General features: G+C 43.5%; 1 protein-coding gene across 1 annotated transcript in view; it reads right to left on the bottom strand.

Moving 5' to 3' along the window:
* Positions 1-1,203: 1,203 nt before the first annotated feature.
* Positions 1,204-23,622, bottom strand: part of EP400 (E1A binding protein p400) — a 174,108-nt gene continuing 151,689 nt past the window's right edge. Inside the window, 13 exon segments of the mRNA XM_044275617.1 lie at positions 1,204-5,323; positions 8,773-8,937; positions 10,006-10,133; positions 13,052-13,217; positions 13,588-13,833; positions 13,920-14,074; positions 14,180-14,378; positions 14,689-14,798; positions 15,697-15,742; positions 16,826-17,032; positions 17,691-17,769; positions 20,930-20,986; positions 22,263-22,399. Of these exon segments, the coding sequence (XP_044131552.1) occupies positions 5,051-5,323; positions 8,773-8,937; positions 10,006-10,133; positions 13,052-13,217; positions 13,588-13,833; positions 13,920-14,074; positions 14,180-14,378; positions 14,689-14,798; positions 15,697-15,742; positions 16,826-17,032; positions 17,691-17,769; positions 20,930-20,986; positions 22,263-22,399 (1,968 nt within the window). The 3' untranslated portion in view covers positions 1,204-5,050.

A 23,622-nucleotide genomic window follows, 5' to 3' on the forward strand; every position in this document is an offset into this window, starting at 1 on the left:
GGTGCAGCGGTTGTGGCGCCATTTTAGTTTTCGCTTCAGACAGCAGAAAGGCTAGGTGCCGCCATGACAGCCACATGTAGTGATCTGGCAGAAATCCATCTACGCAAAACCACCTGATATGGAAAACCACCTGATACGTTTTTGTGGTGGCATTGCTGTAGAAATCGCAGGAGATGTTCCACTGCTTTCAACTTTTGAATTGCAAAGGTTGAAAGCTGCAGGTAATACCCACGTCATAAATTGACATGCTACAAATGGAGTGCAAGTCTCTTTATGCTGCAGGTTTTCTCCACAGGGGTGTTGATGGGATTTCTGAAGTCTCATCCACTGCTACGTGTTCCCGCATGCATAGCCACAGTGAAGACTCCACAGCATTTACACTACTTGTGGCTGTACACAATAACTGAAAAGTAGTCCCAGTACTAGATAGCAAAGTCTTGACCAGAGTGTTGCTACTCTCTTGTTACCAGTGCACACCACCTTTACCCAGTTTGCTCACCAGTGGAAATGTGTCTGGGAGGGGGCTCTAGGGACATGACAGGGTTGAACTGGGGGGCGTCTCCCTTTTCAGGATAGTGACTCTGCAAAGGATAGGACAGGGGCCGAGAGGTGAGTATGACTTTATCTCATCACATTTACTGGTCCTGTAAATTTTAACCCCATTAAGGTGGCTGTAGACATTAGATGAATGTTGGCTAAACCTTCAGATTTTTACAAAACGATATTGGGGTAAGAAGGGTCTGGAATAGTTTATTCTCAAGGAAGACAAAGCAGTGCCGTACTACCCTCTACCTACTGAGAACACATTCATGCTGCAGGAGAGGCGTATTGGTATGGGAGGTCGGGAGGAATAGCTGTCGCTGACGGCAATCGGAAGTGTATGGCAAGCTTTAGAATGGAGGGCATGCAGCACTAATGGCTCCTCAGATGTGTACAGCGAGGCGCCCTACCACCCACTGTACAGAGACCCAGAAGACAGGCCCATTCACGTGAAAAGATCTGAAGTCACAGTGACAAGCCAGAAGACTGATGATGGGGACTGCCCTGTTGCACGGGTGTGGGAAGGTGGAATTACAGTACTTGCCGTCAGTCCGGACAGCATTTACAATACATATATACTGCCACAGACGTCTGCATGCCCGACAGATCCCTCCGAACATACACATTTGTATAAAAAATACATTGTGACAAATGGAGAGGTTTATAAAAAATGTACAGTTTATTACACTGGCAATGTGCTATGCATCACTCACTATGGATCTACAGCACGTACAAATGTATTTTCATTGTATATGTACATTTTGAACACAGTATGGTTCAAGGAAACAAAGCGTTTAACCGTTTTACTGCCAAGGGACGTATAATTTAATGTGGACATATCCAGCAATAAAAGGGTGCTCTTATTTTAAATTATCCACATATATATAGAGAGATATAAAACAAAAGCACATTTCAACCTCAAAAAGAAAGACACACAAGCATCAACAGATACATACAAAGAAAAGGGTGAAAACAGGAGAAATCCCCTTCAAACACACACACATTTCATTCAAGTTTCTTCTCCGTTCCGCTGAAGGAACCGCATTCGTACTCATCTCTTTCATGTAATATGAACTTCATTAGACCATCAAGTGGCACAGTAAACGTGGGAACATGGACACGACCTCTGTCATAAGTGAATGCAACAAGTGATAGCATAACTACAAAACCTACCACGCTACGCTAAACTATACATCCTAGTCATACCTAACAAGTACAGATATCTATTTTCTACACGACACATTAATTATGTGCAAACGTAAGATGCCAGGCTTCTAATGTAAACCACGAACAGGGGGAATCTGTGGGTTTGGAGATGCATGATGCTAAACACTGTCTATACATTCAGCAATATGCATGGACTGATTTGGGTACAGGACAAATACACCATTTAAGGCCTTATGGGTCGGTTGAACAGCAGGAAGACAAAGGATGTGACATGCACAGCAACACAGGTATGAATACATTTTATGACAAAAAAACACGAAAAGGCTATACACTGGTTCATATTTTGCCGAACTGTCTAGTACCGTCACTCTTACCCCAAGAGTCCACTTTTTATGACAGCCATAGCGTTAAAGGGGTTCTGTACCTTTTTGTTAGAGGTCGGACACCCGGGACCCGGGACCCCCGCCGATCAGTGACTGTTATCACTGGTATTGAAGTGAACGGGCTGACAACAGAGCTTAGGAGGTTGCTGCATACAGCTTTTTACTGAATGTAGTAAAGTATCTGACGGCAGCATAGACCAGGGACACCGACCCCGAATACAGAATTACTTGTTTCATGCAGTACTTTTCTGAAAATGACTGTTGAGCAGCTGCAGCAGGACCCGAGCGCTCTGCCCTGGTAGTCATGAGCACTGGGCTCACCCTCATGCAGAAGATTGGCAGTGTAAAGGGAGAAAGCTGCCAAGCACGGACAGGGTAGACAGCAGCTCATGAATATGAAAGACTACAGAGCATGTGCAATACACTAAGTGGACTATTGGTGCTCGGGTCCTGCTGCAGTTGCTTAAGGGCTCAGGCAGACGGCCGTAGTGTTTTGCGATCCGCAAATTGTGGATTTGCAAAACACAGATACCAGCCGTGTGCGTTCCACATTTTGCCGACTGCACATGGCCGGCACTATGATACAAATGACTATTCTTGTCTATCTTTCTTGCGGGGCCGCGGAACGGAACAACTGTGTGCGGTCCACATCTTTTGCGGCTCCATTGAAATGAATGGGTCCACATGCTTTGCACAAAATTGTGGAACAGATACAGACCCATTCATACAGTGGTATGGCCCTAACAGTGATTTTAAGAAAACTGCTGCACAAAACAAAGTATCCAAGTCATCCTGCTATAATGTAGGTCTCTGACACTATTTAAGCTGCCCTCAGGCAGGGCAACGTAAACCTGGAAACAGATTCCATTTCACTTCATAGATGGGTCATTTACAGCTTAAAGGGGTTATGTTTAATACTGATGACCTATCCTCAGGATATTGTGGGGGTCCGTCTCCTGGTAGCGCAGGCGATCAACTGTTAAGTTGAACTGTTCCTAGGCCAGTGACGTCACGTTCATGGGTCACGTGGCCTAGGCACAGCTCAGTCACATTCAAGTGAATGGGTCTGAGTTGCAATACTAAGCACAGCCACTATCCAATGGACGGTGGTGTGCTTGGTGGATGGGAAGGCCGCAGTCTCGTCAAACAGCCGATCAAGGAGGGAGAGGGGGGTGTCAGGAGTCGGACCTGCACTGATCACATACTGATGACCTACAATGAAGATAGGTCATCAGTATAAAACACTCTGAAAACCCCTTTAATGGGGCTGAGCTACAATACTAAGCACAGCCACTATCCGATGGACGGTGCTGTGCTTGGTCAGCGGTGAGGAGGCTGCAGTCTCGTCAAACAGCCGATCAGGGAGGGAGGGGGGACAGTGTCAGGAGTCGGACCCGCACTGATCACATACTGATGACCTACAATGAAGATAGGTCATCAGTATAAAACACTCTGAAAACCCCTTTAATGATGGAACTGTGAAGCCCCATCCACAGTAAAATAAATTCATTAGTATATTTTTTTTTTTAAGCTCCAAATTACATCACTTTAAAGTGAACTCCAGTTATATAGAAAAATGATTATAGTGCAGGAGTGCCCACAATGGCAAATTCTGCTTCTAAATAGTTGCAAAGACCAGCTGGGGGTCGCTCATATCTATGTAGTCGGAGACAGAGCGCCCTGCTGTCCTTCCTAGGCCCCCATATCCAGTAGAGGAACCAGTGCTGTAGAATCACACTACATCCAACAGCACTGGTTCCCTGGCTAAGGAGCCGGGCATGATGCTCTGTCTACTAGTGCATAGATATGAGCAGCCCTCAGGCCAAGAATCTGAAATACAAGTTATTTATAAGAACGATTATTGAGCACCCTCCTGTACTATAGTAGTTTTATATGTAATTGGAGGTCACTTTAAAGTTGTAAAGGAAACTAAGCAGCTTTTAAAGCTCACCAAATATCTGGCTGCGTGGAAAACCTCTGCCATCTTTGGAGTGCTAACTGCACAGCAGAGCGCCCATTCCTGTCTTAGCACCCACTACACAGTCCAACTATTATTATACACTGACTGGACTAAAGTTCAGGTCATCTAAGCCATACTTTCCTTACATTAAACCATGAAGGTCTATTGGTAAGATCAGATATTCCCAAAAGTGCACAAGTTGATTATTTAAAAAGTAAAAAAAAAAGCACAAAACATACAACTATGTTGATGTAAAACTGAACTAAATGGGAGAATAAAAAGTGCAAAACAACAAAAAGTAACATCAAGATGTGCTGTAAATCTGTATACAGCACTTTAGTGGGATTCCACACAATATAATCATACTGGAGCAGCTACAGTACTTCTCTGCACACTGTACCACAATGTCTTAGACCAGGGACAGACACTGGCAATGCAGCTGGATTCATGTCTCCTAGTACCTGCCTTTAGTGAAGCTTCACAAAGAGTCATTCACGTACACAAAGATTTTTACCACTTGGGAATATTCATTTTGAAACATCAATCAGATGCTTAAAGCTTTACCTGCCATACAAACGTCATGGATTGCGGACAAGCATTCAGTGATGTCACTGAATATCCCATTTTTTGTATCTTCCCTTTTTAGAAAACTGAAATGTTAAACTTGAAAAGCAAAAAGTAATCCCAACACAGCTAAGAACATAAAATGCCAAGAGTACTTAAAAAAAGGAAAAAAAATAAGTTCCTTTACATTCCTTTTCGTCTGAGAACCATCGTCCATTCCCAAGTCAGGACTTCTAGTTTGGGACATCTTCTTGGGAGGAGCAGGATTGGCATTGCCTTTTCTTTATATCCCTTTTTCTAAACAACAATCTCAACAGATGAATGAGACATAAAAGACACAATACTAGATGTTATTGAGAGGTGCTTAGTATGAGGATGTCTAAGGGAAGTTATCTGAATGTGCACTCCGGAACTTTTCTTCATTCCTCTTGGTTTCTCAGCTAGGTTTAGTGGGCGCTTTGATGCGGACAGTCGATGCTCTGACTTGGAGCTTTGCTTGCTGGCTTTGCGCCTCTGCAGTGCCTGAAGTTGGCACTGGGCTCTGGTTGGATGGGGTTTGAAGCTGTGGTGATGCAGCTGCCACCACCTGCTGCTGCTGAAGAATCTTCTGCTGCACCACTTGGGCTGCTGTTGAACCCGCTGGTAACACTTGCACCTGCTGTTGACCTGACGCTGTTGCCTGGGTCAGTGTAACAGTCTGCGACTGGACCTAAAACAAATATTATAAAACTGCTGTTAAAAAGGTTCTATTCACTACTATTTCTATCATTTTCTGATAACATTAAGAGCACATATTCTAACCGGTATAAAGCATGTGGTATGATACGGAAATGTGCATTGCGTTTATGACAGACAAAACCACTGACCTGCTGAGTGGTGGTACCATCTGCTGGACGTTAGCCACTGCTGCTGGCTTTTGGACCACCTGAGGAAGCTTTGCAACCATGAGGAAATGAGCAGATGATGAAGCGATGAAATAATCTCTTTATGAATGTGGAAAGGACATACAAGGACATGATATGGCCTGTGATGAAGTCTTATTTTGCTGCTTTGTGGTTTAAAGGGAACCTGTCACCAGGATTTTGTGTATAGAGCTGAGGACATGGGTTGCTACATGGCAGCTAGCACATCTGCAATACCCAGTCCCCATAGCTCTGTGTGCTTTTATTGTGTAAAAAAAACCCGATTTGATACATATGCAAATTAACCTGAGATAAGTCCTGTACGTGAGATAAGTCAGGGACAGGACTCCTCTCAGGTTAATTTGCATATGAATCACATTTTTACACAATGGGACTGGGCATTGCGGATGTGCTAGTGGCCATCTAGCAACCCATGTCCTCAGCTCTATACCTAAAATCCCGGTGACAGGTTCCCTTTAAACAAGTATTGCTGACTCCCCCAGACGCTCCAAGAGCCATTCAGAAGAGCTTAAAATCCAAGTGAACAGAATATCTCATGACGAAGTTTTAGACTGCAAGGAGTCTTCAGGAAGCTGTATGTTGTAAGTGAATTTCTACAATCCTCATCTACCTCAACAAGGCATGAAAAACTCCTTTCTTAATATCACAGATAGAGGGGCTGCCTCATAGAGACAACTTAATTTTATATGGAAACCAGAGATAATCACTGTAAGGGACCATTTACACGACCGTATGAATGGCTCTGTATCTGTTCCGCAATTTTTCAGGACGGGTGCGGACCCATTCATTTCAATGGGGCCACAAAAGATGTGGACAGCACACCGTGTGTTGTCCGTATATGTAGTTCCATTCCGCAGCCCTGCAAAATTATAGTGCATGTCCGCAATCGCAGACTAAAATAGGCATTTTCTATATAGCGCCGGCCATGTGTGGTCCGCAAAACACTTACGGTCGTGTGAATGCAGCCCAAGTCTGAGCACCTGCAATCAGCTGATACCACCAGGGGAAATCTGCACCAGCACCACGTGGATGGGCCAGGCTGGCCAAAGCAGAGCTCCACTGTGGCTCACAGAGGGCTCCTGACATGAAAACATCCTCTCTGATATTCAGATACCATACCACCTTAAATGGTATACTGACTTCCCTATTAACCAGTTCAAGACTGGGTCATTTATCCTCCTTTTTGACCAGGCAAATTTTCCATTTTCTTTTAGTAAGTGTCTAAAAACCATGGGAATAAAGGGATGCAAATGAGCTCTTAAAGGAAATCTGTCACCAGAATCATCACCATTAAACTAAAGCTATTGTCTTGTAGCACTTACTACCTCCTTTCCAGATGTGCTTTTCTTTCCTTGCTGCTTGGTTTCTATGTTGAAAAAATCCATTATGCAAATGAGCCAGTAAGGTGCCCAGCAGATAACCCTGGCCACCCTTGCCTTCAGTGTCACTGACAAATCTCGCTGCGCTTCTTCCAGCAGAGGATGAAAACGTCACTAGGCTCGGCGCATGCCCAGTGAAACATTTGAGGCTGATGCCCTCAGTTCCGAAGACTGCCTGCGCCTCCACTCTTCCGGTTCAACTAAGGGCATCAGCTGCAAATGTTTTACTGGGCATGCACTGAGCGCAGTGAGGGCTTCATCCTCTGCTGGAAGAAAAGGAGAAGCACGGCGAGATTTGTCAGCGACGCTGAAAGCAAGGGGGTTCGGGGGGGGGGTTTGACAGCGCTGCTGGGGGCGTAGCGTATGAGCCGAGGAGAGGCGTGCTTGGGCTCTGCTGGAGGGTGGGCCTAGAGGGGCGTTATTTTTGTTCCCAGGAACACCCCCATTGAGTGCCCAACTCAATGGGGGTGTTCCTGGGAACAAAAATAACGCCCCTCTGGGCACCTTACTGGCTCATTTGCATAAGCAATAAAGTAAATGTTTTCAAGATAGAAACCAAGCAGCAAGGAAAGAAAAGAACATCTGGAAAGGAGGTAGTAAGAGCTGCAAGACAATAGTTTTAGATTAATGGTGATGATTCTGGTGACAGATTTTCTTTAACAAGCTCTGCCTCTAATGCCACCAGAACCTAAAAGTCAATGTTCAACCCTTTAAACAGGTCTTGAGACATGACCCGGATATTAAATAAGCCAGCATCTCATCTTCAGACAGCTGTTTGGAGGGGGGGGGGGATTGCCCCTAATCAGTGCAGAGCAGAGAGTACTGGCGTGACTGGGTGAGAAAAATAAATAATAAAAAGTCTGTTTCTCACATTTTTCTTTTAATAGCATAAAGGGCAATTAAAAATATATATTTTTAAATTACCCCCTTTCTGATACAGACATTTTGATATAGCATATATATAACGTAGTTTATGGTCACGGCAGTGCTAGAAGCTGCATTGTGGGCTAGTGCAAGGCTTGAAAAAAAATTGATTTGTGTTCTTACCGTAAAATCCCTTTCTCGATCAATTCATTGGGGGACACAGCACCATGGGTATACACCCAGCTACCACTAGGAGGCGACACTAGAAATGAAAAAGTTTGGCTCTGCCCAGGTGGGCAGTACCCTCTCCACAGACACTAGGCTAATCAGTTTGTGCCAATAGCAGTAGGAGAGAGAAACAAAAGGAAAGAACCAACATGTCCTGGACCGGGAATGAAAAGAAGAACAGCAGCCCGGTGACAGAAAGAGAAATGAAAACAAAGTGTGGGATCTGTGTCCCCCAATAAATTAAACAAGAAAAGGCTTTTACGGTAAGTACAAAAATCCAATTTTCTCGTTAATGTCATTGGAGAACACAGCACCATGGGACATCCCAAAGCAGTCCCCGAGGGTGGAATGGAACTATCATGCAAAAAGTTGGGTGCACAGGTGCAGGAGAACCATGTGACCCAACAGGACCAGGAGAGGCCATAGCATGAAATGGTAGATAGAAAACTAAGGAAGTGAGCCGAGAGGCTCCAGGACCAGGAAGAGTCCAAAGAAAAAAAAATTATGGGAGACCACCAGGATCCCAAGGACAAGTGCCTGGGAAAAATGCCATATGCAAGAAAGGAACAAAGGGAAACACCCAGTTCCACCCAAGGTGGGAAAAATAAGAAGCTAGAGGATAGGGAGCAGGGCTAGATGTCCTGCGCAAGAACCGAGAGTTGAACAAGTGCGCACTTACAAAGTTTCTTGTGTTCATCTGTACTATTCATTCATGGAAAAAACTATGAAACAACAGTTACTGTTTAAGAAGCAGATACATGTACCTGAATCTGTGCCTGTACTTGTTGGGCACCAGGTGACTTTTGAGTCTGAGTGATAGGCGTGGTGAGGAATTGTGTTTTAATGGCTGGCTGAGTAGCGTAGGTCAACTTCTGCTGTTGGGCCTGTTGTTGTTGCTGAGCCTGGACGGTAACTTGTTGAGTTATCTGCTAAAAAGTAAAGACAGTTGGCAGATTTACTAATCCTGTGTAATATTTAGACAGCACAAACTAGACTAGGCAGTCTAAAGATGTACCAAATTTATCACAGTGGTTCATGACAGATGACCAACCACTGGTTGGCTTACTTTTCACCAATATTTTGTGGCAAAATGTTGATGCATATTGTTGCAATTTTTTATTTATTTTTTTAAATTGAAAATTTTTATTGTTTTCAATTTTTCATTGCATAGATATTTCCAGAGAGTAAAGTATACAACAATCCATGTGACAAAAACATAAGCGAAAATCACACATTCCGAAATGTCACAATTACACTAACACAAGGGCGGTGAGGCCCAACAAGACAGGCATTGGCAAGAGAATAATAAGTCATGTAAACCTTACTGAGATGTCAAGAGAGTCTCATGAGTTGAAGCAAAGGTTGTCTATAATGAGAGCTAGCATTTGGGAGGAGGGTGGGGGGGGGGAGGGGAAGGGATATGTTAAAATGGGTAAATAGGCCTCACTCCGAGGTGGGACGGGAGAGACGCGTCAATGGAAGAATGCTGTTAAGCTCAGAGACTAAGGGAAGTTTCTGTACATATTGTTGCAATTTTAACCCAAGCCCTTTTATCTAGTGAGGAGCCAAGATTGTCTAAAACACATAATAAATGTGGTGCTTTGCATGTATACCACTTTTTGGTACAAATGAGCTGCAGAGTGGCATTGCCAGCCTCCGACTGTGCAGTGAACTGAAGCATGGCCTTTTCTGGCCTGTGAAGGGGACACTGTGCTTACAGCTTTGTGGTCCCCTTCATCTCAGGATTAGTGAAAGGTCTTTGCAGTTTGATGTCCGCAGATCGAAACTAGATGGCATATCCTAGCAACATGCCATCACTCTGTGTGATGGGAACAACCTATTTAACTACAACCAATATGCTGTCAACCATGATTCTAAGAAGCAATCAGATCCATTATTTAATTAGGCCTTCCACCCAAATGTATAAATGGGCATATATTAGTACACAGCAAATTCTGATTGTTTCCATAAAACATTTTCACCTAAGAGAATCTCACCTTTTGCTGCTGCACAGAGGCCTGTCCCGGAGACGCCCCAGACTGCAAGGCTTTTTGTTGTTGTTGTTGCTGCTTTAGTTTCAAGAGCTGCTGTACATTCAAAGGCTGAGCAACCACAGTCTGTCCACCTGCAGGACACATGTTGGACATCAAGACCCTTAAAAATGCTTAACTAAGATTACAACACAGCTCTGGCTTTGGTGCTACCTTAAATAGATTAGTTTTTATTTATTATTATTTTGTTATAGGGAGTCTGTCACCAGGAAATGTACATGATAAACCAGGCACAATGCCTTGTAGGCTAGATCAGCTGAATAAACTGCGGGTGGGCCAAACCACTCCGTTCACCTTCGCTCCTCCGGCTTCCTCTGCCAGCACCTCCGTCCTATTCTTGATTGACAAGGCCAGACGAGATCACTTTGCAGGATCCTGACTCTGTCAAGGAAGGAAGGATGGGCTGACAGAGGAAGGGTGCACGCGGAATAAGGGTGCACACAGTGGTTTGGGCCTGGCCTCAGTTTACTTAACTGCACTTTTTATCATTCCATTCAGCCCTTCAACGTAGGGCCTGGTCTAACAATGAATTTCATGGTAACAGGTTTTCTGTAAGCAGCAATTCATTTATACAGTGAGGACGCTAGAGGTTAAAGAGCATCAGTCAGCTTGATTAATCCTATTAAACAAGGCATACTCTCTGGCAGGGTTGATCTTGATGATTAAAACCATAGCTTTCTTTAGTTTGTATGTTGAACAGCTGCAGAGCTATCTGTATTTTTATTTATATACAGATGAGCCAGTTTAAAGGGAGTCTGTCATCAGCATTTCACCTTTTTAACCCTTCCCATAGCTCTCTAGCATGCTTACAGTTAATAAAAACGTTACCTCTAGCATCAATCCTGGACTTATAAAACTTGTTATTCCGCCGAGATCCCGCTCCTGTGCACTCAGTCCGTCGGCCGGCGCATGCGCACTGCGATGCCCATTCCTTGTATGGCATCACAGTAACTAGCCGGCGCATGCGCAATAGTTACTGTGATGCCATACAAGGAATGGGCATCGCAGTGCGCATGCGCCGGCTGACGGACTGAGTGCGCAGGCGCGGGATCTCGGCGGAATAACAAGTTAGTAGATAGGCAGTCAGAGGGAAAGGATGGGTGGGCGGAGGGAAGGAAGGGGCGGGGGGAAGCGAAGAAAAGGCTGAGCTAGCAGGGCACCTAAGAGGGTAACGCCGCCCCTGGGCACTTGCGAGCCCTCATTTGCATATGTTACAAAGATCGTTTTTGACGGTTTTCTACTAACTTGTTATTCCGCCGAATTCCCGCGCCTGCGCACTCAGTCCGTCAGCTGGCGCATGCGCACTGCGATGCCCATTCCTTGTATGGCATCACAGTAACTATTGCGCATGCGCCGGCTAGTTACTGTGATGCCATACAAGGAATAGGCATCGCAGTGCGCATGCGCCGGCCGACGGACTGAATGCACAGGAGCGGGATCTCGGCGGAATAACAAGTTTTATAAGTCCAGGATTGATGCTAGAGGTAACGTTTTTATTAACTGTAAGCATGCTAGAGAGTTATGGGAAGGGTTAAAAAAGTGAAATGCTGATGACAGACTCCCTTTAAGCACCAGGGGGCTGGACTGAGTCCTTGGAGCACTGTTTTTGTACATAAAAGGGAGGGCGGAAGTCTGCAGAGCGTTACAAAAGCAGTGCTGTAAGGACTCAGTCCAGCCCCCTGGTGCTCGAAACTGGCTCATCTGTATATAAATAAAAATACAGATAGCTCTGCAGCTGTTCAACATACAAACTAAAGAAAGCTATTGTTTTAATCATCAAGATCAACCCTGCCAGTGAGTATGCCTTGTTTAATCAGATTAATCATGCAGCTGTTCAACATACAGACAAAAGAAAGGCATTGTCTTAATCAGCATGATCAACCCTACCAGGCAGTATGCCTGTTTTAATAGTGTTGATCATGCTGACATATGCTTTTTAAATGAAAAATCTGAATTTCACTTCAGCCAGGAGGGTAATAGGTTGACAATGATGCCCTTCTATACTCTTGTGATATTGCAGAAAATGAAAACACAGCACTTACAATTACCAGTAAAGAGTCCTGGGATGGAGCTTTTCCTCTGAAGAGTCACACCAGCTCATCAGTGATGGCCAGTTTGGCGTGTTCGCCCGCGAACACATGCGGGCTGCCATCTTAAATCACAAGTCCAGCGAGGCACAGGTAAGCCCTTACCTGCGCCTGTGCCGCGAGCCGGTCTGAAACAAATGCGGTCACCGGGAGCAGGCAGTTCCGAGAACAGCTACCGGGGGCCTTCATCAGGCTGTTCTCGGAACTGCCTGCTCCCGGTGACCGCATTTGTTTCAGATCGGCGCAGGCACAGGTAAGTACTTACCTGAGCCTCACCGGACTTGTGAGAAAAGATGGCAGCGGGCGAACACTCCGAACTGGCCATCACTGCAGCTTATATCCCTTCTGGCCAACTGATGTCATTACAAGACAGTTCCAACAGTATCTGGTGCAGGGGCAGATGAAGCTGAGCTGTTGTTCCTCACTTCACTACATATGCACCAGATGCCACAATATACAACAGGTTCTGGTGGCAATTTGGGGGCTTATATCCTCTTCAAAATTATAATAATCTACCATTAGACTCTATTCACATTGACTATTTTTTCCCCACTTTATAAGGGTCCCTGCATTTTTCTGACAAAAATAGAATTGCCTCCAGCACTATTCTTGCTATCAGAAATAGCGGAAAGAAACCTGATAGGCCTCATTACACATTACCAGCATCTTTTACAATACCTTGGGATCCGTTGAAAATTAATTTGTCATACCTGTCAATCCATGAACCACAACACTAATGTGAACAGAGCGTTACTCCCATTATAGATGATTCCCATTATCTATGCTTTTATTAACTCCCTTTGAAAGCGGAGGACATACAAAATAGTAACAATTAGAAAAATACATAACTGAATGAGTATATTCTATTATGATCTACTAACCATAAGTGATAATACATAGCATACCTGCAGCTTTCTGAGGTTGGCCAATAGCAACACTGATTCCTGCCACTGTGACAGGGAGCGTGGTCACTCCTGTGGATGACACCACGGCAGACACCACTGGAGGCTTTGCTAGTGCCACTTGTGCAGTTTGTCCTGGTTGGGCCTGGATTTGCCCCTGGGCCTGAAGCTGAAGAAGTAAACTTTATTAACCCTTCCTCAGAAAGTTGTAAACAAAAACAGTATAATATAGAGGATTGAGAAATAAGCTAGTAAGCAGTCAGCAAACATTATACAAAACATATACAAAAATGAAAAGATAAATGGCCATAATTTGTGACAGGACAGTAATAAGGGGCAGTGGACCACTATTTTGCTAACTGACGCAGCCCCAGCAGTGGAACCCACAACGATCAGACGTGTGGCATTATAGCACTGACAGCCTACAGATATACCATGAATGTCAGCATTTTCCTAAACAAGGCAGGTAACAATGAACTGGATAATATTACAAATACAATAACCACTTGTGTTATCGCTAACTGAAGGTTAAAACTTACCAGACGAGCCACATGTAGATTAGTAACCGCCCCTGCGAGAACGGCTCCAGCTCTAGGTGCAGTGACTGCAGTCAGCTGCTGAGCCTGTTGCTGTGGTGGTGCTGGCTGTTGTTGCTGCTGCCCCTGCGCAGGCGCTGTCTGTGGGGCTCCTTGTGCAGGTGGTTGCTGCTGTTGTTGTTGAGCTACCGCCTGAGTTGTCTGTTGCGGAAGCTGCATTTTCTGCTTTTGCAATTTCAGTAGTTGTTCCTTGGTCCAATAAAGATCATATAATGGGTATTCGATAACCACTGATGACTTACAGGAAATAGATAAAATAATTGTAGCCAACCTACCTGTGATAATTTGCCTACAGCTTTTATTTGCCCAGGGGACTGTGCCTGAGCCTGGATCTGGGGAACCTGTACTTGGGCAGCCTGCTGTTGTCGAAGAAGCTGGAACTGGGCTGGACTGATGGCTTTGCTGGCAAGCTGAACCCCAGCAGTTGTGGCTGGAAAGGAAATGGACAGAGAAAATAAGTCAAGAAAAGCAGATCACATCTCACGGGGTAAAGAAAAATAATGAAAAGCAAACCAGTATAAAAAGAACTGTATACCTGTTGTCACCTGAGTAACTATTGACCTGGCCTGTGTCTGGACAGGAGTGAGACTGCTGCACACCACAGTTCCACCAGTCACTGGGGTTACGGCTCGAACACCCTGATTGGTGGCTATAGTGACCATCTCGGCAGATGACGCTGAAGTGGCTACCGCTCTTTGCTGGGCGTGGACTACTTGTGCTGCCCCACCAGGAGCCTAAAGAAAAGTGAAATGTTATATTCTTAGTTAGAAGGAAAACTGAATTACTACTTTACAAGAATGTGAATACCCTACAACAGTGTCTGAAGCAAAATTATTCTTACTATCAATTTTTTTCTTCTTAAAAAGAAACAAGAAAACAAGTAAATGGCTTATTTTATTCTTATTTTATTATTTTACACCATTCTGAGCCTTTTATATTTAATTGAATTTAACTTTAAATTCTAGAGTATTGTTACAAATTACCAGACCTAAGCAGATTATGTTTGTCCAGTGTCTTTTTGGGAAACTATTACTTTTTACTTACGGTTAGTGTTCCGGGGATAACAGGAGATGCCAGTCTCTTATTGATAGGTTGGAAGGTGGCAGAAGGGACACCCGCAACAGTATTTACAATGACATTCCCACTAACAGCAGCTGCAAATATCAGACCATGTATTAAAGAAAGAAAAGACACATCTAAAAATCCCAGGGTCATGGTATGTTTTTTTAAAGGGATATTGTCATCACATATACCACAGCGGTATGCATAAGTAGCACCTCTAACGGAGGTGCTGGAGACTTTTCTCCTGCACAGTGGCACTCCCAGCCACCCTGCGACTGTTATTGTGGGATTACATGATACTTATAATGTATATGCAGCAGACAAATCTAATTCTCTAAGGCTACTTTCACACAAGCGCTAAAGTTTTCCGGTATTGAGTTCTGTCATAGGGTCTCAATACCGGAAAAAACGCTTCAGTTTTGTCCCTATTCATTGTCAATGGGGACAAAAGTGAACAGAACGGAATGCTCCAAAATGCATTCCGTTCCGTTTTGGTTTCGTTCCCAGACCGGAGAGCAAACCGCAACATGTTGTAATTTGCTTTCCATCCTGGGATGTGGAGCAAGACGGATCTGGCATGACCCCCAATGCAAGTCAATGGGGACGGATCCGTTTTCTCTGCCACAATAGAAAACGGATCAGTCTCCCATTGGCTTTCAATGGAGTTAATGACGGAACCGTCTTGGCTATGTTAAAGATAATACAACCGGATCTGTTCATAACGGATGCAGATGGTTGTATTATCAGTAACGGAAGCGTTTTCGCTGGACTCTGCCGGAGTGTGAAAGTAGCCTAAGAGGTTCTGTATGTCCCTACAACTTCTAGACACATACTTCCCACACTGCTCACTAGGATAGCAGGGATCAGCAAAACGGCTATGGGATTATGGCTGAGCTTGCCAGGGAAATGATGGAAAAGTAGGACAGATTCTAATTGGTGCCTATGGGTCACAACCTTGTTAAAGAGTGCAACCTTTGTTGTAGAACTTACCAGCTTGTATACTTGCTCCTGTCACTGCCGTCTTTATGGTTCCAGCCTGTATAAATATAAGTAAAGTTCTGGAATATGAAACTTGGCAAAAGTTTCAGAACTGCAATAGCATTTCCTGTTTCTAACAAATAGATATAATTAAGTAAGTCGATTTCTCACAGAGACAGATATGCCTCATTTTTACTCCTATATATTACAAAATGGCGTCTAAATAAATAATACTGTGCCACCAAGTTATACTGAAATAAAAGGCCATTGGCTGTATAATGGGATAAAAAAACATATCTGCAATTGTTTTTTAATTAAATATTCCCCATTTGGCTTCTGCAGCCTGTATGTATCCTAATACATCCTCAGGATAGGTCATCAATATCTGACCGGCGGGGGTCCGACACCCTACTCCCATGTTTGTTCCATGTGAGCACCACTTCCTCTTCATTACACTATGCGTCGTCTCCCTTGCAGCAGTGGCGTAGTGTCATTATAAGTAATCACTCCATTCAAGTGAATAGAGCGGGTGCTTGTAATTATACTGCGCTTCCAAATCGATGGGCACTGTAATGAAGGTCATCGATATATACAGTCTGCACAACCCCTTTGAGGGAACAAATATTCCTCCAAACGTTTGTTCCCAATAATTGACCCGTGTAAAGGTGCAGCAGACCACCCAACGAAGGAGCATTGTTATAAGTCACTAGATCAAGCACATACAGAAACTGGCTTGGATAAAAAGCTTGTTCATCAGGTGAAATGCTGGACACCTCAATCATCATTTCTGGGCAGCAGATTGTGCTGTGTGAATAGTGATCTGCTGCCCAGAAACAATGAATCTGTATGAGGACGAACGGTGGCAGTCACCATCCAGTGGAGCGGATTGCGGCATGTAAATGCAGCTCTTCACCTCCACTGACAAGCAGGCACTTATCGGGAAGGAACGCTTCTCAGCGCAGTCTAAATGTGCCTTTATCCAACTCTCAATTTGAGCTTTGCTTCCACTGTACATTTTATATCTCACAACGACTGTAGAGTGATAGTACAGTAGGCTCATTTGCTTTGGAAGGACACACAGATCTCAGTCAAAATTGGAAACAACACAAAAAACACAAAGCCAACTACAGTTACAGCTTACCAGGACTGCAGTGGTTGGTACATTTGTAACAGATGGGCTAGCAACGACTGCTTGTGGCTGTTGAACGACCTGTTGCTGAACCACTTGTTGCGACTGAGCCTGGACAGGTTGGACAGCCGGGGTTGATTGTTGCCCATTTTGTAGTGGCTGTTGTGGAGCCTGAGGACCAGCCTGCTGTTGGGCCCTGTGGTGCTGCTCTACTAATGCCTACGGGACATTGATATAATAACAGTAACAAAGCAGCAGAGATGCAAACATGTCTTTTGGAACTGTTTCAGCAAGATACACCTAAATCAGATGTACCGCCTGCTGATAAGGCTCTGTTCAAATTGTGTTTGAGGCCTACTCAAAGCTAGGAAAGCTCCTGGTGTGTACATCAAAGATCTCAATACGGCCCCATTCATCCTCTATTGGGCTGTTTTTGTTTTGTTTTTTACAATGGGACTCAGTGGGCATGGTGGTCCAAGCAACCGATTAATCTCTTCAGCTGAAGATCAATAAAGGACATTGAGGCCTGGCAATAAATAGTTCTATGACAACTTGTTTTTGGGCCTGTAAGCTGAACTCATAGGACTGAGGTCATATCAATTATCGGATGCTATGTTTTTGTGGATATTATCCCACGTCTAAATATAAAACTTTAGTGGAACTGCCCTATATTTTATAACATTTCTTATGCCTAATTTCTGCACTAAGTCTGTAGGTACTTTTCTATATGAGCTTCCCATAAGGTCTGTTTCATTTTGTGCATTGTTTATTTGTGGAGGGGCGCTCCTGCAAAATGGTATATGTCTGGTTATATGAACATCTACTGAGTTTAATGGCTAGTAACTACGTTATTCTGTAAAAGAACTGATGGAAATACCTTTTTTTCCTTGGCAATGCGTTCAGCACGGAGAGAGGCCACTTGAATAGGCGGCAGAGGTTTATCATAGTTTATTCCACTGTAAAATACCCAACAGACGCCAAATCAACACATAGCTCCTGCTAGCAGTACGCCACCAGTACCATGTCTACCACTTTTAGATGGTATATGTGATTTTTAAAGGGAATCTGTCAGCTCCAAGACTCCCCCAGACTAGCGCAAACAGTCCGATTATGTAATTTTTATCTTTATACTCACTTGCATTCTGATGCTGTGCTCCAACAAACCAGCAGTAAAATGCATTGAGAGGACTCCTCTTAGAGTCCTCTCCGTTATGTGCATGAACTCAGGAGTCCTTTCAATGCATTTTACCGCTGGTTTGTCAGAGCACAGGTTCAGAATGCAAGCCAGTATGAAAGATACAAATTATATAATCTGACTCAGCATTGACACCATACACCACTTACCCTTGTTTGGGGGGTTTCGGAGCTCACAGATTCTATTTAAAGGGCACAAAGTACCCAAAAGTATACAAAAATTGTTATTGTAGGTACAATACCAAATAAGGCTGAGAAAATAATAATTTGTGAAGATGAGATAACATTATTTGTGCATCTATGTTGGTGGTTTTACATATTTTATTTAAAATTTTTTTTTTTTTACTTTTTTTTATTTCTTCTTGGACTCTTTACCGGCATTCCTGCACTGATTCCTTATAAAATGCGGTCTGATAATTACCTGTCACAATTACTGATAGACACCATCTAAATAAATTAAAGACAAACAGTTGCACCATTCATGTCTTTTACTGAGCACATTGAGTAACCGTCCACAGTGCACGGAGAAAAAAAAATGAACCCTTCAATTTGATAAAATGTAGATCTCCCTTTGGCAGCAATTGCCTCCACCAAAAATTTTCTGGTAACTTCAGATAACATTTGAAAAACGTTGAGAAATTTTTGGACCATTCCTCCCAGCAGATGTGTTCCAGTTAATCGCTATTTCTGTGGATGCATTGCATTCACACCCCTATTCAAGTCATGCTACAGAATTTTAATAGGGACAAAGTTGGGACTTGGCCATTCCAAAACACAAATCTTCTTTTTTAACCATTACTTAGTTGATTTACTTGTGTGATTTGGGCCATTTTCTTGTTGCATCCCCCAACGTCTCTTCAGCCTGAGGTCATGGACCCTTACATTCTTCTGTAAAGTGATTTGATGCACGTTAGTATTCATAGTTTCCTCCAAGACAAGGTATCTAGGCTCTAAGACAGCAAAGCAGCCTCAAACCATGATGCTCCGTCCACCATACTTCACAGTTGAGTGAGTTTTTGGTTTTCCACCAAAGTGCTGTGCATTTGTGCTAAAAATGTCCTTAGAACATCTTCCCAGAAGCATTGTGAAAGAGCAACATGCAGGTGATTTCCAACAAACCTGACATGGACTGTTTGTTTTTTGGACAGAAGCAGCTTCCTTCGCAGAGTCCTTCCATGAATGCCAGTCTTGTTCAGTGTTGTTCTAATAGTCATCCGTGGTCTTTTTGCTGTTAAGTTCATTCTCACTTCTTTCTTGATTGCCCATTGGAGTGATCTTAATAGGATGCCCACTCCTAAAGAAAGTAGCAACTGTCCTATATTTTTTCCATTTATAGATAAATTGTCTAACCATGGAATAATGTGTACATACAGGACTTAAGCAATACTTTCGTAATCTTTCCAGCTTCATTGAGTTGTCTGCATGGTTCACACATCTTTCTTTAGAAAAACAGATCTGTCAGTAACCAGACATTGTGTGCTTTATTTAATAGGTGTAACAGCGATTGTGGATTGACGGCGTTTGCCTACTCACCACCGCGGTCCCAGGGTTCGTGCTCAGGGCCTGGCTGCCTCCATCATTGGCCATGTCCAGCTGCATTACAGGGCAGTGGTGATCTGCTGCCAGTGTCCCTCCATGCGCTACTCCGGTCCTGGACTCTGTGCCTGCAGATGCTGAACTTTCAGGAATCCGCTCCACAGTTTCCTTTCTGCCCTGGACACAGCATGACTTCTAGCCAGTTTCCTGTAGCACCTTGGTAAGGGCCGGTGCACATCACTTCCTGTGATGTAAGGGTTTTGCACATGTGACCTGTGCGATCAATCCCAACCAACCTGCACCTACATAAGTGGTCCAGCCTCCTTACCAGGTGCCTGAGCATCAAAGGTCCTTGTGTCCTGCAAAGGTTGCTGTTATCTGTGCTTATGTGCCTGTATACCTGACCCATGCATGTGTTTCGGGACTCCGCTACGTGTTTGATCCTTGCCTGCTTCCCCTCAACTCTGTTACTGACCCGGATTGTCTGACCTGTACCTGTGCCGTCTGCCCTTTGGTTCTGCACTGTCGCTCCTGGTTATGACTTGGCCTGCTAAGTACTACTGTACCTCTGGTACCTTGTACTTGGTACCCCCTGGTCTGCCTGGACCAGCTGCCTTGTGTGCCAGTCCTCCTCAAGGAGGAAAGTCTATCCTCACCATATGGGGTACTTTGAAGAATGATGGGTTCGCTTAGACAATGCCCTTAGAGGAGGTTGGTCACGTGGCACAGTGGGTTCACACCCACTGGTGCGTGAAAATAGGCAAAGAACTTGTGAAACCTACAATGCTAAGCATATTGAAACCTTTTGCCAATTTTCTATTAATAACATCATTAAAACTTACTTTTTCTCTATAAATTGTGGATGATTACTCAATGTGCTCAATAAAAGACATGAACAGTACAACTGTTTGTGTGTTATTTATTTAGATTGTGTTTGTCTATAACTCTGGCTTAGAGCAGAAAATATTTTCTTAGTAATTAATGCCGAAATCCAGGTAATTTCAATGGGTACTCTTATTTGTAAATGCACTAGCTTTGGGGCTGCAGAAATGACATGATATGTGCTAATCCAGCATTCCTCTATATACATAGGAAACACAATAACGATCTAATAGTTACTGGCCGGGATCTGCTACAGAGGAACGCTGGGAGGTCACAGATCATGTCCTCCCGGCATCCTTCTCTCACCTAGGTGATTGTTGGAGGCCTATGACTTCACTGCAACATCACATATTTTAAACTCAATAATGGGTATAGGTGACAGTTCTAATAATTTATTACCATGAATCTCACCCCAACAATGAGAAATAATGGAAATATCCAAGATACACATGGAAATATACATTAACATCATTCTTTAATACCAAGTAGAAGTAGATTTCTTACCTTTCGGCAAGTACAGAAGCATGCTTTGGATTTTTCTGAAATGGGTTCATTCCCAAGCTGAAACATGTAAAATATGAGAATAATATTAAACTAAATCTATTAAGTATTATACCACATGCTTGGCTTCAGTTATCTTTCACATCTTCTGAAGCTCCATCTCAAGAATTCAGGTTTTTAAGAGTTCATGACGAAGCTTCCTGTACTTCTTTGTACCTTTATAGCAATCCCTTGGCTTGTACGGCCACTACGGTAGATGCTTTAGGAGTTTACTAAAGATGGATTTCTTAGTGAGTTCAGTAGGAGCTGCATAAACCTGTATTCAGCAAACATTACCTGGTGGTGACTACAGGAAATCAGAAGTTTATAGAGAATCCACCAGCTTTATGCTGCCCCAACTCCTAAGTCCTAACAGCTCCAACTCATAATCATGAGCTAATGGATCACCCCACCCCCTACAGGTGGTTGACATTTTTTCCTACCGAAAACAGCAGCAGGTGAGCAGGTAGAGCGAGGAGCTCATGGAAATCAGGACTCCTCAGCATGTGCCGAAGCTGTTCAATACAAGATTTTGGTGAAACAGCTGGGAAGTTAAATAAAGAGACCGAGCGTTTTGCTGAGCGGTTTGGTCACTAGTTTTTGATGCCCTTAATGAGAAGCCTATAGAGAGATTCCTTTTAATATTTAAATGTATGACTCACATATTATTAAAACTGCGATCTAACCCCTACGTTTAATTTAATTACAGAATTCTGAACTAGAAAGAGCAATGAAATGAGATGTACACTTTAAGAGTGAAAGGTCTGCTCAAATAAAATAATTTTCCCATCCCAACCTTTTTAGCATATCACTAGGTTATCCTACAAATGTCAAAGGTGGGTCCCACCTCTAGGCTCCTATCTCCAGAACGGGACCATCTCCATTCACTGCCTTGGGACTTCTGAACATGGCCAAGCAAGTGCACTCAGCTATTTTCGGAACTCCCATAGCAGTGAATGGAGAGCAACTGCACAAGCACAGCAACTTCTCCATTTGCCGATATGGGACTGCCGGAAATAGCCAAACTAGCGCTTGGCTATTTTTGGAACTCCTATAGTGGCAAATGGAGGGAGGCCGCACATAGGCAGCTGCTCTCCCTTCACTTTGATGGTCCCATTCTGGAAATAGGAGGAAGTCCCCGAGGCGAGACCCGCACCTATCTGATATTTGTGACATATCCTAGCAATATGCTATACAAGTTGAGATTGGACAATCCCTTTAATTTCAAGAGCAAAATAAATAAACTACATGAATTTAGGGAACAACTTGTACCTATACACATAAAATAAGTCCTTACAGTGGCTTAATGGGGGGGCTTCTCTTTCCTGCTGTCATTTTCATGAGCTCAAAGCGGTTGGTGTACAGCTGTGTGTGCGTCACACCTTCATCCTGGGCATAGATCTGACTTGTCCGAAGAGGGCGGCTGTTCTTCGTCTGAAGATGAAAGGCTGCATTAGTGACCAATACAAACTTGTGGAAGACCACTGTAACTGGTATACAATCACATATTGTGTTGTCTAGGGCCACTGCTACAATATTCAAGAAAATGAATCACCAGTAATTATATATAATATTTAAGTTCTTGAGCTGTTTATATTATGTCCAGTCATCTGATAGAACCTTCCAGATACAGTATGGCAGAAAAGTGGGTCATTTTAGAGCAAAAATGTCTTCCTGACTCCAATCAAGCAATCAGAATAACTCCCTGGATCAACGACCCCTCTCTAGTAGCTATAACCTGTAATATTATTGCACTCCAGAAATACATCCAGGCCCCTCTTGAACTCTTTTAGTGAACTCACAATCACCACCTCCTCAAGCAGAGAGTTCCAGAGTCTCACTGCTCTTACCGTAAAGAATCCTCTTCTATGTTTCTGTAGAAACCTTCTGTCCTCTAGACGTAGAGGATGATGGGAGTGATCTCTGTACTGACCCCTGATATATTTATACATAGTCATTAGATCTTCCCTCAGTCGTGAATAACCCTAATTTGATCTTTCTGGGTACTGTAATCCACCCATTCCAGTAATTACTTTAGCTGCCCTCCTCTGGACCCTCTCCAGCTCTGCTATGTCTGCCTTGTTTACAGGAGCCCAGAACTGTACGCAGCACTCCATGGGAGGTCTGACTAGTGATTTGTAAAGTGGCAGAATGTATGAATGCATGAATGTTAAGATTCTGGATACAGATTCTTTAATACAAACAGGCAGATTTTAATTGCATTGACTGTTTACTCTATGACGCTTCATTTACCATAGCTATCTTGTCATAAATATGATTATAATAGAGGAAATAATATACTCAAACGGCTGTAAAATATAGGCATGCTAGAAGCAACTGAATGTTCCCTTCATCCTGTTAGTTAATTGCACATCTGTTATTGCCGATTTTTCAATGGCTTAGTAATTGACAATTGCTAGTTTACTTTGCCAGTCTTACATTATTGTAATGTTCTGCATAATGTGATTGAACACCCAGAGCTCTTTCTGCACAAGTGCAAAGATATATGTACCGTATATTGTACTTAAAAATAAAGGGGTTTTCCAATCTCTCTATACTGATGTCTTATCCTCAGGATAGGTCATTAATATCGAATCTGAGGGGGCCCCACACAAGGCACCCCCACCAGTTAGCTGATTGTCAGCCATCAGCACTGC

Source organism: Bufo gargarizans, chromosome 1 (assembly GCF_014858855.1).
Source record: "Bufo gargarizans isolate SCDJY-AF-19 chromosome 1, ASM1485885v1, whole genome shotgun sequence".
Classification (NCBI taxonomy): domain Eukaryota; kingdom Metazoa; phylum Chordata; class Amphibia; order Anura; family Bufonidae; genus Bufo; species Bufo gargarizans.